The sequence below is a fragment of the Chelonia mydas genome, chromosome 2, assembly GCF_015237465.2.
Source record: "Chelonia mydas isolate rCheMyd1 chromosome 2, rCheMyd1.pri.v2, whole genome shotgun sequence".
Classification (NCBI taxonomy): Eukaryota; Metazoa; Chordata; order Testudines; family Cheloniidae; genus Chelonia; species Chelonia mydas.
In genome coordinates this window covers 207,014,956-207,029,434 of record NC_057850.1, presented here as the reverse complement: position 1 = coordinate 207,029,434, position 14,479 = coordinate 207,014,956, and the positions used below count along the sequence as shown (strand labels likewise).

Sequence of the window (14,479 nt, the reverse complement as noted above, 5' to 3'; positions counted from 1 at the left end):
TCTTTGACACGGTAACAAGCCTTGTGGATAGCGGGAAAGCGGTAGATACGGTATATCTTGATTTTAGTAAGGCTTTTGATAGTGTCTTGCATGACCATCTCAGAAACAAACTAGGGAAATACAACCTAGATGGAGCTACTATAAGGTAGGTGCGTTATTGGTTGGAAAACCATTCCCAGAGAGTTATCAATGGTTCACCGTCTAGATGGAAGGGCAGATGAAGTGAGATCAGTTCTGGGTCCAGTTCTGTTCAATATCTTCATCAGTGATTTAGATAATGGCATAGAGAATACATTTATAAAGTTTGTGGACTGTACCAAGCTGCGTGGGGTTGCATGTGCTTTGGAAGATAGGATTAAAATTCAAAATGATCTGGATAAATGGGAGAAATGGTCTGAAGAAAATAGGATGAAATTCTATAAGGATAAATGCAAAGCACTCCACTTAGGAAGGAGCAATCAGTTGCACACAAACAAAATAGTAAATGGCTGCCTAGGAAGGAGTTCTGCAGAAAGGGATCTGGGGGTCATAGTGAATCACAAGCTAAATATGAGTCAATAATATAACACTTGCAAAAAACAATCAAACATCATTCTGGGATGTATTAGCAGGAGTGCTGTAAGCAAGACATGAGAAATAATTCTTCTGCTCTACTGCACGCTGATTAGGCCTCAACTGGAGTATTGTGTCCGGTTCTGGGTGCCACATTTCAGGAAAGATGTAGAAAAATTAGCGAAAGTCTAGAGAAGAGCAACAAAAATGATTAAAGGTCTAGAAAACATGACCTTTGAGGGAAGATTGAAAAAACTGGGGTTATTTAGTCTGGTGAAGACTGGGAGTGACATAATAGTTTTCAAGTACCTAAAAGGTTGTTGCAAGGAGCAGGGAGAAAAATTCTTCTCATTAAACTCTGAGGCTAGGAGAAGAAGCAATGGGCTTAAATTGCAGCAAGGGCAATTTAGGTTGGACATTAGGAAAATCTTCCTAACGGTCAGGGTAGTTAAGCACTGGAATAAATTGTCTAGGCAGGTTGTAGATTGTCTAACCTGCTCTTAAAAATCTCCCATGATGGAGAAACACCTGTCAGGGATGGTCTAGATTAGTGGTCCCCAAACTGTGGGGTGTGCCCCCCTATGGGGGTGTGGAGGAATGTTCCGGGGGGGGGGCACGGTGGGGACAGGGCCAACTCCCCACTCCGTCCCCAGCTCTGCTCTGGCCCCAGCTCCCAGCCCTACATCTGGCCCTGCCCCTAGCCTCTCCCCCCGACTGTGGCCCGGCTGCAGCTCTGTTTCCAGCCCCACCCTCCACCTTGGTTGATGGACGCAGCTTCGGCCCCAGCCCCACTCCTGGCCCATGTCTCGCTCCTGGCTTTGGGGCAGGGGTGCAGATGGGGTAAGTGGGAGAGCGACCACTGATCTCGATAATACTTGAGTGTTATCCAGGCAACTGGACTAAAAGACCTCTCGGGGTCCTTCTGGTCCTACGATTCTGTGATTCTTTGTGCCACTGGAGTTCTGCAACTCATTACTTGGTAGTTTGGCTCTTAAAATCTGAGCCTGGAACCAAAAAAAGATGCTGCTTTGACTGATGGTGAGAGATTAGAGACATTTAGTACATTTCCCAGAAGTATAGAGACTCAGAAACCTCCTAGTCATGGTATCTGATCTTCCGCATGCAGATTAAAGATGGCCAATGAAAAATATTGGCGGGAGGCTCTGTTTCTGTATAACTTGATGGTGTGGCGCACTCATGCCTTATCGGTCTTGTCTATACTGGGGAAAGAATTCCAATTCTTGCTCATGTCTGTGCCACTGAGAATCCTGGTATTAATGGGGCTCCAGCAGCTCTTTTAGCATTGCGGCAATCAAACATGCTCAGCACAGGTCCACGGAACATGGTGTGGAGCGCCATAGCGGGAACCAGAAGGCTGTCTATACCTGGTGTTGCAATCTACCCCAGCGGATAACTTATTTTGTTAAAATTTCCAGTGTAGACAGACAAAATCTCAGCAGAATTTAAACAGTCTCTTACATTTGACAATGCCTGGCATTGATTTACCACTTTCTGTAGTCATTATGGTGAATTTTTACTGTGGTGGACCAACTGTTACATATAACTTGATCTTGGGCATATTAATAGTGTTTGGAGAATCTTGGATGCTTCAGAGCTTCTGTTAAGATAATTAGACTAAAATAATGCCTTTTAAAAATATGTGGTATGGAAATAGGTTTCCAATATTTCCTGTTTTCAGTCCAAGCTTGATATCTTACAAGAACAGAGGCTTGTAGATATTTCAGCTTCTAGTCTTGGCAGAAAATGAAGAGGGCTATGAAGGTTTTAGATAAACTAAAAGTTAATTCTTGATTTTGGTTTCCCCTCTCTCTCTCTCTCTCTTCCCCCTTTCCCACCCCAAACCTCAGATTGTGGTTTTGGTTCAAGCTTGTTGCTTTTCTTTTATCTGAACAATTTAGCCTGTCACTGTTTGTTAATTTAGGACTCCCATAAGCAGGCTCAAGGCAATGAGGGCATTTGAGTCCAGCTGTCACTATCTAATTATAAAGACTACGAAACAGCTACAACTGTTTGTTTTTGCCCCTTTCGCCATGTGATGTTAGATCAAATAGGTTAAAGAGACAGCGAAGTGGGTTGAACTTGTGAAATTTACAGACAGTTTTCAGGAGAATATAAGCAACTAGTGCTATCTCCTTTTGTAACCAAAGACCTGTCCTAGATATATCTAGAGCAGGGGTGGGCAAACTACAGCCCGGGGGTCACATCCGGCCCTTCAGATGTTTCAATTCAGCCCTCGAGCTCCCACTGGGGAGCGGGGTCCGGGGCTTGCCCCAGTCTGTGCAGCTCCCAGAAGCAGCAGCATGTTCTCCCTCCAGCTTCTATGCGTAGAGGCAGCCAGAGGGCTCCGTATACTGCCCCAGCCACAAGCACCGCCCCTGCAGCTCCCATTGGCCAGGATAGGACAGAACACAAAGACACCTGGACATGGCTCTGCTTAGGAGCCATAGGGAGGACATGCTGCTGCTTCTGGGAGCCGCTTGAGGTATGCGTCGCCTAGAGCCTGCACCCCTGACCCCCTCCCATGCTCTACCCCCCTGCCCTCCAAACCCCTCAGTCCCAGCCCAGAGCACCCTCCTGCACCCGCACCCCCAGCCGGAGCCTTCACCCCTTCCCGCACCCCAACCCACAGTTTCATGACCATTCATGGCCCACCATACAATTTCCATACCCAGATGTGGCCCTCGGGCCAAAAACTGTGCCCACCCCTGATCTAGAGACAGTTACAAAAGGTTTGATTTCTTACTGTTATATCAGAGCCATCCATACTATCATGCATGGGAGGAGGACAGAGAACCCAAGGAACTAGGCGAGGTTCATCTATAGAGTTTTTTTGCTGTTCAGTGGATTTTGGAAATGAGTTTGAAGAGCTTCCAGTCCTTTCTTATCCCCAGGATCCATAGGGAACCCTCCTGGGATGTGATATGGGCTGCCCTGTGATCTTGTCCAGCCTGCTCTGCCGCAGGCAGCCTACCTCTGTCTTTGATATCTCTCCTGTTTTGGAAGTATTTTTGGATATGGAGCAGAAATCAATACTGTCCTTAGCAGCATTAACTTCTGCAGAGAGATCTTTTGGGTCCTGAGGAGAGAATCAAGGGCAGGTGTGCCCCAACCTTTGCCCAGCCACTCCTAACTTTTGTGGAACTCCACTTGGGTGAGAGAGGCATGCTGAAGAGTCACGACTTCCTGTGTTCCTCCTTTTCCCCAGTACTTCTGGGCTCCCAGAGATAATTAGAGTTGTTCTAGCTGGAATTACAGAACTCTCCTTTGGCACTGAGCTTCCTGAAAATGGCTCATTTCAGTGTGGAGCTCTTATGTAAAAGTTCAAGGTCCTGAGTGTTTTGTTGCCACATTATAGGTATATTTTGTTGTGAGCAACACATTGTATACAACTTAATATTCAAGATGTGTATGTTCTTTATCTGCACTGTGGATGGGTGTTAGATTTAGCTCTTTAGAAAGGAACTGTTTCACTCACGCTAGCGCTTCTGCAATTTCCTGATGAAAGTGCTTTTGCTCCTGGGCCAGTGCTTTAGTGAGTACCTTATAAAGGCTGACCCTCACTGGAGCAGATTAGAGTGCAATGCATTTAAAGCTAAATATAGAACAAGGCAAATCCTATGCTTCTCCTAATAACTGCTCAAGAGTCACTGCTGTTGGACTGAACCTGTGTTGATTAAATTTACCGCAAGTGGGAAGTCTTGTCTTGTTTTGTTTGTTCCCAGGTTCTATTAAAGGGCATCTCTTTGATGTCCAGAAAAACAATTTTAAAATCTAATTGTCAAGCTTCAGGTATGTGAAAAATGTTTTCTAGTATTGAAAAGAGAGACATCCCCATCCCTCACCACAAGGAAAATGTGCAGTAGTAGAAATTAATGTAAAAATGGAAGACTGCACAGCTGCTGGGAAGTCTTATCTACTTCACTGAGGGGAAGGTAGGCTGGTTTTCCATTCTGCTGCCACAAAGGAAAGCTGGTGTTTTTTCACTGAAGGAGTTAAGGTGTATTAATACCAGTCTGCTGGCTTGTTTATGCTCTGAAGGGCTGTGACAATAGACTTAATTCATGCATATTGTATGGTTTGCTTTATGTTTTCTTTCCCAGACTGCTGGAAGGTTTCTGTATCCTCTTGAAACTAACATCCTTATGTTTGCTGCAGTGAGAACATTATTCCCAACCAAATGAGATACTACGATGACTAGCAGAACACAAACATAAGATCCACTATTAGTAGCAGACTTATGGAAATGCAGATTTTTTTATTTTTTTATTTTTTAGTATACATCAAACTCTATCACAAATGATTGCTTGTTACATGGGCAAAATAGATGTGTCAAATCTAGCTGGTCACTAGCTGGAAGATTTAAAACCTGCAGGCATTGATGGCAGTATTATCTGTCTACTTCATGCAGAAAGCATTTACTGGTACTCTAGATATGGTGTCCGTTGGTAAACGGATATATCTGTCTTTCTCCATCCTCCTCTGAAGTTCCTGAGCACTCCAGAAGAGAGACTGCTGGACTCTACTCACTAGAGAGCCTCAGCTCCTACAACACTTTCTAAGCTTCACTGTGCCATCTCATTCACCATCCTTGATTTTAACTCACAGAATGAAAGTAAGAACATAAGAACGGCCATACTGGGTCAGACCAAAGGTCCATCTAGCCCAGTATCCTGTCTTCCAACAGTGGCCAGTGTCAGGTGCCCCAGAGGGAATGAACAGAACAGGTAATTGTCTAGTGATCCATTCCTTGTCGCCCATTCCCAGCTTCTGGCAAACAGAGGCTAGGGATACCATCCCTGCCCATCCTGGCTAATAGCCATTGATGGACCTATCCTCTATGAATTTATCTAGTTCTTTTTTGAGCCCTGTTATAGTCTTGGCCTTCACAACATCCTCAGGCAAGGAGTTCCACTGGTTGACTGCGGTGTGTGAAAAAATATTTCCTTTTCTTTGTTTTAAACCTGCTGCCTATTAATTTCATGTGGTGACCCCTATTTTGTGTGTTATAAGGAGTAAATAGCACTTCCTTATTTACTTTCTCCACACCAGTCATGATTTTTTTGACCTCTGTCATATCCCCCCTTAGTCGTCTTTTTTCCAAGCTCAGAAGTCCCAGTCTTATTAATCTCTCCTCATACGACAGCTGTTCCATACCCCTAATAATTTTTGTTGCCCTTTTCTGAACCTTTTCCAATTCCAATATCTTTTTTGCAATGGGGCGATCACATCTGCACGCAGTAGTCAAGATGTGGGTGTGCCATGGATTTATAGAGAGGCAATAGATAATAAGACAGAAAATATATCTCTTTCTTAATGATTTCCAACGTTCTGTTTGCTTTTTTGACTGCCGCTGCATTTTGAGTGGATGTTTTCAGAGAACTATCCACAATGACTCCAAGATCTTTCTTGAGTGGTAACAGCTAATTTAAACCCCATTATTTTATATGTATAGTTGGGATTATGTATTCCAATGTGCATTACTTTGCATTTATCCACATTGACTTTCATCTGCCATTTTGTTTGCCCAGTCACCCAGTTTTGAGAAATCCTTTTGTAGCTCTTTGCAGTCTGCCTGGGACTTAAGTAAGCAAGTTCATCGCCAGAGGCTTGGCTAAGCAGTTTAACTGTACCTTCTTTGAAATGTTCTTAATTTCTGGTAAATCTGTAGCTTGTTTGCTCATTTGTTTTTGAGAGAGAGGATATTCTCAGTATACAAAATTGTAACTGCTGGTTAGGTCTTTTCTTATGTTACAACTTGAAGGCAGCAAAGCCAATCATGACTCCAAACTTTTCTGGCCCTTTATGCTTTTTCTCTCAGGTGTGCTGTCATTTCATAAACCCATATAAGTCATAGCTCTGGACTAGAAAACACTGATCTACTGAGTTACAAAAGTGAAACACTGTTGGAACGACCAACAGAAGGGCAGCTAGTGACGACATAAGGGTTGTCAAATAATTAAAAAAATAATCGCAATTAATGGCGAGATTAAAAAAAATTTGTGTTTAATCATAGTTTTTAATCACACTGTTAATAATAGAATACCAATTTTAGTTTATTAGAAATACTTTTGTATGTTTTTCTACATTTTCAAATATGTTGATTTTAATTACAACACGGAAAACAAAGTGTACAGTGCTCACTTTTTATTGTTTTTATTACAAATATTTTCACGGTAAAAAAGATAAACGAAATAGTATTTTTCAATTCACCTCATATAAGTACTGTAGTGCAGTCTCTTTATCGTGAAAGTGTAACTTATTTTTTTACATAACTGCACTCAAAAACAAAACAATGTGAAATGTTAGAGCCTACAAGTCGAAGCATGAAGGGGCATAGGAATGTTTAGCATATCTGGCATGGAAATACCTTGCAACGCCAGCTACAACCCTGCCATGCGAACGCCTGTTCTCATTTTCGGGTGACATTGTAAATGAGAATCAGGCATCATTATTTCCTGTAAATGTAAACAAACTTGTTTGTCATAGTGATTGGCTGAACAAGAAGTAGGCCTGAGTGGATTTGTAGGAGATGAATTGAAAAATACTATTTCATTTATCTTTTTTACAGTGAAAATATTTGTAATAAAAACAATATAAAGTGAGCACTATACACTTTGTATTCTGTGCTGTAATCGAAATCAGTATATTTGAAAATGTAGAAAAAATCCAAAAATATTTATATTTAAATTGGTATTCTCTAACTGTTTCACAGTGTGATTAACACGATGATTAATCATAACTTTTTTTAAATTGAGTTTATATGTTTTACATTAATCACATGCCCTAACTGTGATTAATTGACAGCCCTAATTATAACTGGAAAAGATAGACATAGAATCATAGAATATCAGGGTTGGAAGGGACCTCAGGAGGTCATCTAGTGCAACCCCCTGCTCAAAGCAGGACCAATCCCCAATCAAATCATCCCAGCCAGGGCTTTGTCAAGCCTGACCTTAAAAACTTCTAAGGAAGGAGATTCTACCACCTCCCTAGGTAACGCATTCCAGTGTTTCACCACCCTCCTAGTGAAAAAGTTTTTCCTAATATCCAACCTAAGCCTCCCCCACTGCAACTTGAGACCATTACTCCTTGTCCTGTCCTCTTCTACCACTGACAATAGTCTAGAACCATCCACTCTGGAACCACCTCTCAGGTAGTTGAAAGCAGCTATCAAATCCCCCCTCATTCTTCTCTTCTGCAGACTAAACAATCCCAGTTCCCTCAGCCTCTCCTCATAAGTCATGTGTTCCAGACCCCTAATAATTTTTGTTGCCCTTCGCTGGACTCTCTCCAATTTATCCACATCCTTCTTGTAGTGTGGAGCCCAAAACTGGACACAGTACTCCAGATGAGGCCTCACCAATGTCGAATAGAGGGGAACGATCACGTCCCGCGATCTGCTCGCTATGCCCCTACTTATACATCCCAAAATGCCGTTGGCCTTCTTGGCAACAAGGGCACACTGCTGACTCATATCCAGCTTCTCGTCCACTGTAACCCCTAGGTCCTTTTCCGCAGAACTGCTGTCTAGCCATTCAGTCCCTAGTCTGTAGCTGTGCATAGGGTTCTTCCGTCCTAAGTGCAGGACTCTGCACTTATCCTTATTGAACCTCATCAGATTTCTTTTGGCCCAATCCTCCAATTTGTCTAGGTCCCTCTGTATCCTATCCCTGCCCTCCAGCGTATCTACCACTCCTCCCAGTTTAGTATCATCCGCAAATTTGCTGAGAGTGCAATCCACACCATCCTCCAGATCATTAATGAAGATACTGAACAAAACCGGCCCCAGGACCGACCCCTGGGGCACTCCACTTGACACCGGCTGCCAACTAGACATGGAGCCAATGATCACTACCCGTTGAGCCCGACAATCTAGCCAACTTTCTACCCACCTTATAGTGCATTCATCCAGCCCATACTTCTTTAACTTGCTGACAAGAATACTGTGGGAGACTGTGTCAAAAGCTTTGCTAAAGTCAAGAAACAACACATCCACTGCTTTCCTTTCATCCACAGAACCAGTAATCTCATCATATAAGGCGATCAGATTAGTCAGGCATGACCTACCCTTGGTGAATCCATGCTGACTGTTCCTGATCACTTTCCTCTCATGTAAGTGCTTCAGGATTGATTCCTTGAGGACCTGCTCCATGATTTTTCCGGGGACTGAGGTGAGGCTGACTGGCCTGTACTTCCCAGGATCCTCCTTCTTCCCTTTTTTAAAGATTGGCACTACATTAGCCTTTTTCTAGTCATCTGGGACTTCCCCCGTTCGCCACGAGTTTTCAAAGATAATGGCCAATGGCTCTGCAATCACAGCCACCAATTCCTTTAGCACTCTCGGATGCAACTCGTCCGGCCCCATGGACTTGTGCACGTCCAGCTTTTCTAAATAGTCCCTAACCACCTCTTTCTCCACTGAGGGCTGGCCATCTACTCCCCATGCTGTGATGCCCAGCGCAGCAGTCTGGGAGCTGACCTTGTTCGTGAAGACAGAGGCAAAAAAAGCATTGAGTACATTAGCTTTTTCTACATCCTCTGTCACTAGGTTGCCTCCCTCATTCAGTAAGGGGCCCACACTTTCCTTGGCTTTCTTCTTGTTGCCAACATACCTGAAGAAACCCTTCTTGTTACTCTTGACATCTCTTGCTAGTTGCAGCTCCAGGTGCGATTTGGCCCTCCTGATTTCATTCCTACATGCCCGAGCAATATTTTTATACTCTTCCCTGGTCATATGTCCAACCTTCCACTTCTTGTAAGCTTCTTTTTTATGTTTAAGATCCACTAGGATTTCACCGTTAAGCCAAGCTGGTCGCCTGCCATATTTACTATTCTTTCGACTCATCGGGATGGTTTGTCCCTGTAACCTCAGCAGGGATTCCATGAAATACGGCCAGCTCTCCTGGACTCCTTTCCCCTTCATGTTAGTCCCCCAGGGGATCCTACCCATCCGCTCCCTGAGGGAGTCGAAGTCTGCTTTCCTGAAGTCCAGGGTCCGTATCCTGCTGCTTACCTTTCTTCCCTGCATCAGGATCCTGAACTCAACCAACTCATGGTCACTGCCTCCCAGATTCCCATCTCAGAAATTGGAGTAGATTATATCACTAGAGCATTGTTGGGAGGGTTGTTCAAAAACTAATTTACTGGGATACAGACAACCAATTAACTGGCAGATTCTACTTCTGCACTCTGTACAGTAATTTGTAATTGATAGAATCTGTCCCGCTGTGAAACCAAGAATTCACTTTGTTCAGCCTAGGAGGAGGTGATGGCATGTGTAGTGTGTGCTTTGAAACGAGTAGCATGAGTGAGATTTGCTGTAGAATAAATCTTCTCTATTTCATTTGTAAACAAATGGACCTAAAATGAGGTAGGGTGTCTGTGTGTAAATGTGGGTGTGTGTTTAAACTTATTGGTTGGTTGTGTGGGGTTTCTTTTTGTTTTGTTTTTTTGTTAAGTTTTATTGACGGTCCAAAAAAACAAGATTTGTGATAGGTAAAACTTTAGGGTGCTCTCAGATGAGTCAAGAATCTTGGTAGAGTTTTATGTCCTGAATTATGTGAAATGGCTTACCCAGTCCAAACAATAACCTCCTCTGTGGGGAGGATGGGGGGAGATCTAAGAGAACTGATAGGTGCAATGAAACTTCATTATATTCACTCTATATTACTTATTTGCATTCATTTGTCAATATAGGATGTGAAGCTTATGCAAAATGTAGCTATATAATTAAATCAATTATACTAATATACTCAGTAAAACTGAAGAATAGCGGTGCTCATCAGATAATGTGCTATTTAATAATTATGAATGAGTAATCTCACATTAATTGAGGTCTGTATGTAAGGGATACTCTCCAGTAGTTTAGGCCCAATATTCGTCCTAGCTTGATATTTAATGGAATGCCATCTAGATTTTCAAGTATCTATTTAAATACAAAATTGTTGATGGAGGAAAACTAGGTACCATTTTGTGCAGGACACAGAAGGCGATAACGTCTCTTCCCAGTTCTTTAGTAGCTAATATGCAAGTCATGGTTATAAACACTTGAATAGGACAGGAAAATATATTTGGTGTTTGGAAGAAATATTTGCCAAAGACTTGATCCTGTAAACATCTTTGTAGAACCCATATTGATTTCAATGGGACTCTGTAAGGCATGAGTTGTCATTTGTTTTTCATCACTAAGGGCTAGATTATTGCAGCCCTTTGTTGGCTATACCCGGGAGTCAGTTTCCCCCTTGCTTTCTGGCTCAGATTTTTAGTCTGCTCATGAGGACAGCAGGGGCTATTCTCCCTGCAAGCAAATAGGTAGTGAAGTGGCAGAGAGTGGGAGGATCCATGCCTCCGTGCTCCCCTTCGTGCCAGCCTATGTAGTTGACTGGGTGCACAAGACAAGAGTGAGTTGCTCTCTGAAAAGGGGTGAAGTAATTTACTCCCTCCTCAGAGTGAGGGGCAGTCAGGGGAGGAATTGTGACTTTTGTAAATCACAGTTTGGTCTGCTCCTGAGCCAGTGAAGCACCCTGTTGTCCCTTACCTAGGTCAGATAATAAGGTTTCAATATAGTCTTAAGTGTTGCTGGGTTTTAGTTTTGTTTTTTATCTTCGAAATCAGGAAATTCTATTACAATGATGCCAATTTATATAAAAAGAAAAGGAGTACTAGTGGCACCTTAGAGACTAACCAATTTATTTGAGTATAACCTTTCGTGAGCTTTCGTGAATTTACAAATCATGATTCTACAGAAGATCCTATGGCTGGTTAAAGCTAGCCCTTATTAGAGCTAGGATTATTTTTGGTCCTGAGACTCATTATCTGATACTGTAATTAATTTCTCTGCTTTACATTTCTTGAAATAGAGGCAAGACAAAGGATATTGTGACAATATAACTTTTGAGATTATTTTCTGGTAAATTTCTGTGTAGAATGAAAGCTTCCATTTTTATAGTATTGTCATGAACCAAGCTTTGTCAGGGAAACAAATTTCAATCAGAATATGTTAAAATTATAGTGCTGTTTGTCTTTAAAATAATGAAAACTAATTTTTACATGAATTTTTCATCAGTGTTGCTGGATTCTATGAATTTCTTTTTTGCTTTACTGTCACATGACCGTGTCGTCTGTAAGTACTCTGATTAAATTGATATACATAGTTAAACTATTTTTCTTTCTCTTGCAGAAATTTTATGAATAAACATCAGAAGCCGGTGCTAACAGGCCAGCGGTTCAAAACTAGGAAGAGGGGTAGGATAAATGCTTTATTTTTTTTCCTTTTCATGAAGGTGACTAGAATTATCACAGTCATATACAGCATTGCCTGCTGTCCTCTCATTTGAAATGCAGATGTTGAAGGACTAAAAAATGAGCAGATGGAGTAACTGAAGTTTAGTAGGATTAAGGTGTCCCCTCCTACCTACCACCATCCTCCCAAAAGTGTAAAGGATACTGTAGTGTTTTTAATGTAACTAAAGTTTATGCATCCGACCAAGTGGGTATTCACCCACGAAAGCTTATGCTCCAACACGTTTGTTAGTCTATAAGGTGCCACAGGACTCTTTGCTCCTTTTAAAGTTTATACTTTTTGTATACATTTAGGATTACATATAAGACACTTGGAGCTTGGCTTTGTTTGTATTAGTGTGCAGTAGCCTCTGGGAAGAGCAAGTTTTTAACCAGGATTACAGAAGATTTGGATATTAGGAAGAATGGTTGAGGATGATTAGACACTTCTTCCAGCTGCCACTGTAAAGGCACATTTTTGATTAAGAAAGCACAGCTACCAAGGGTTTCTTAAAAGACAAGCAGCGTTCAGAAATGAACTTCAACTAATGAGGTTTTTAGAGTCAAATCTATGCAATCTCCCAAAATGGGCCCCTGATTTCTAAAATGAAGCTAACTTCCTACCTCTCAAATATCCCATGGGCATATAGTGCTTTCTTTTATGATGACAGTCTGAAAACTTAAATATTCTTTAAACAGTTAAAGAATGCATTTTTTCCAATATTTATTTTTTACTGTGACAATGGATTCTAAGAGTGTTCGTTTTTTTATTCACGTTAAAAATATTAACATACCACAAAATAAATTCCTTTTCATATGAGGTTTTAATAATTTAATATTAAATGTGTCTAAATATAACCAAGTATCTTCCCTCGTTATTTTCAAGATTCCATAAATTTTGAAAGTATTATATTTATGTGATGGAAAAGGGGTCACCCAGTGTACCCCCTTTCTGTCAGGCATGGTGTCACAGGTGATCCCTGTATAACTTCCCTTCACCTGGGTTACAAAGAAGTCCAGACAGATCTTTGTAATCAAAGAGCGCCTCCCATCTGAGGGTCTCATTTATTAATGACAGCCATAAGCACAAGTAGAGCCTTGCTCAAATATACGCAGGGGTATTTGTTGCCTTAGGCTTAGTCCAACTAGGGGTCGATGACTCCTTCCTTCAGGAGCCTCTGCTTTTCTGCACCTGAAACAGTCTCTGATCTGGAAACCCTTCTGGGTCCCTTCTCAGGATTACCCCTTTTCAGTCCTTCCTTAAGCAGAAGACTCCAGCTCTCCTCTTGGGAACCGGGTTGTATTAATTACTGCAGCAGTTTCTCTTTACACAGGAGTCTCCCCAGCTCTCTTCTCTGGAACTCAGTTGTAGATTAGCCAGTTGTACAGCCTTTACTAGCTTCGCCAGTTGGCCCCTTTTCCTTAAACCTTCAGGCTTCTCAGCAGGCCAGCTTTCCCTGCTGGTGTCTCCTGGTGTCTGCAATGCTATGAGAGAGGAGGCAGCCTTTATGCTGGTCCCCTTCTCTCAGCTCATCCCCAATTAGTGAGGTGAGAGGGAGAGCCTTGTACCACCCTATCTGCAAAGCTCCTGGCCCCAGCAAACATTTCTTACTCCTGGGACCACTTACTTTCACCCAACATCTTCCAGGTTTGTGTGTGTGTCTCTAAGGCTGGCAGGTTTGATACATATTTTAAAGGACCATGCCACATGACAGGGCAGGGTGATGATTAGACCCAAGAACCCTGGCATAGTCTAAATAATGCTGATGCCACTTATTAAGGTTGTCACACTGCCTGGAGTGGTTCATGGCCATGAATGCCAACATCAGGGCAGACTGTCAAGAAACAGACACAAACCCCAAACTGGAGGTGTGTTCTATACTTAGATTTCATCAACCAAGTAACAAGTATGAACTTCTTGGAAACTATAACAGCCTTAATAGGGAGCCACAGACAGTCCCTGTGAGTAGTCCAATCTATCTTGCCACCCAGGCAAACCTGCCTCTGTGATAAATGGTCCCTTACACCAAAAATCACAACAATATTCAGGTTACTCCCAGTCCCAAAGGACCAGTCACTTACCCCAGGCCAAGTGCACCCTAGGTCGCTCACCAAAGATAATGCTTATAGCCAGTCTTTCATAAACTAACTAAAGGTATTAATCAAGAACAGAAATAAGAGTTATAAGGCTATAGCAGGTACACACATACACAAAAATGAGATACAGTCTTAGGTTCCAAAAGATGATAGTAGCTGATATAATATGCAAGCTTTATATGCCCTTTAGGGCTAACTCAAACTAGACAGCTGGAGATCCCTTGCTTATGCTTAGAAATCTTTGCCTCTTCAAGTTCAAGCAGCATAGGGATAACAATTTTTCAACAGGTATTTTTATTCCCTTCTCATAGTGTTCAAGCTGTGATGGGATGAAGGCTTTTGCATTACCCTCTTCAACCTATAGTGTCTTTTGTCCACAATGGCTTCTCTGATGCCTGTAGACCTTCTTTTGTTGGGAGAGGAGATAACCGCTCTTGTTGTAAACTAGCACTTCACACTTCACGCTTCTCCTCTGACTGTGTGGGATTTACAGTCTTAGCAAACATTGTTAAAGTTGCAGAACCAACAT

At 42.2% G+C, this 14,479-nt stretch overlaps 1 protein-coding gene across 5 annotated transcripts in view; it reads left to right on the top strand.

The window, feature by feature from the left end:
* BZW2 (basic leucine zipper and W2 domains 2) overlaps positions 1–14,479 on the top strand; it is a 78,307-nt gene that overhangs the window by 17,783 nt on the left and 46,045 nt on the right. For all 5 annotated transcript variants that reach the window (XR_006289010.1, XM_043541118.1, XM_037890584.2 and 2 more), the window contains one exon: positions 11,753–11,817. Coding sequence is in view for 4 of the 5 variants with exons in the window: in XM_037890583.2 (XP_037746511.1) it covers positions 11,753–11,817 (65 nt within the window). In the remaining variant the exon portion in view is untranslated. The remainder of the gene's footprint in view (positions 1–11,752; positions 11,818–14,479) is intronic.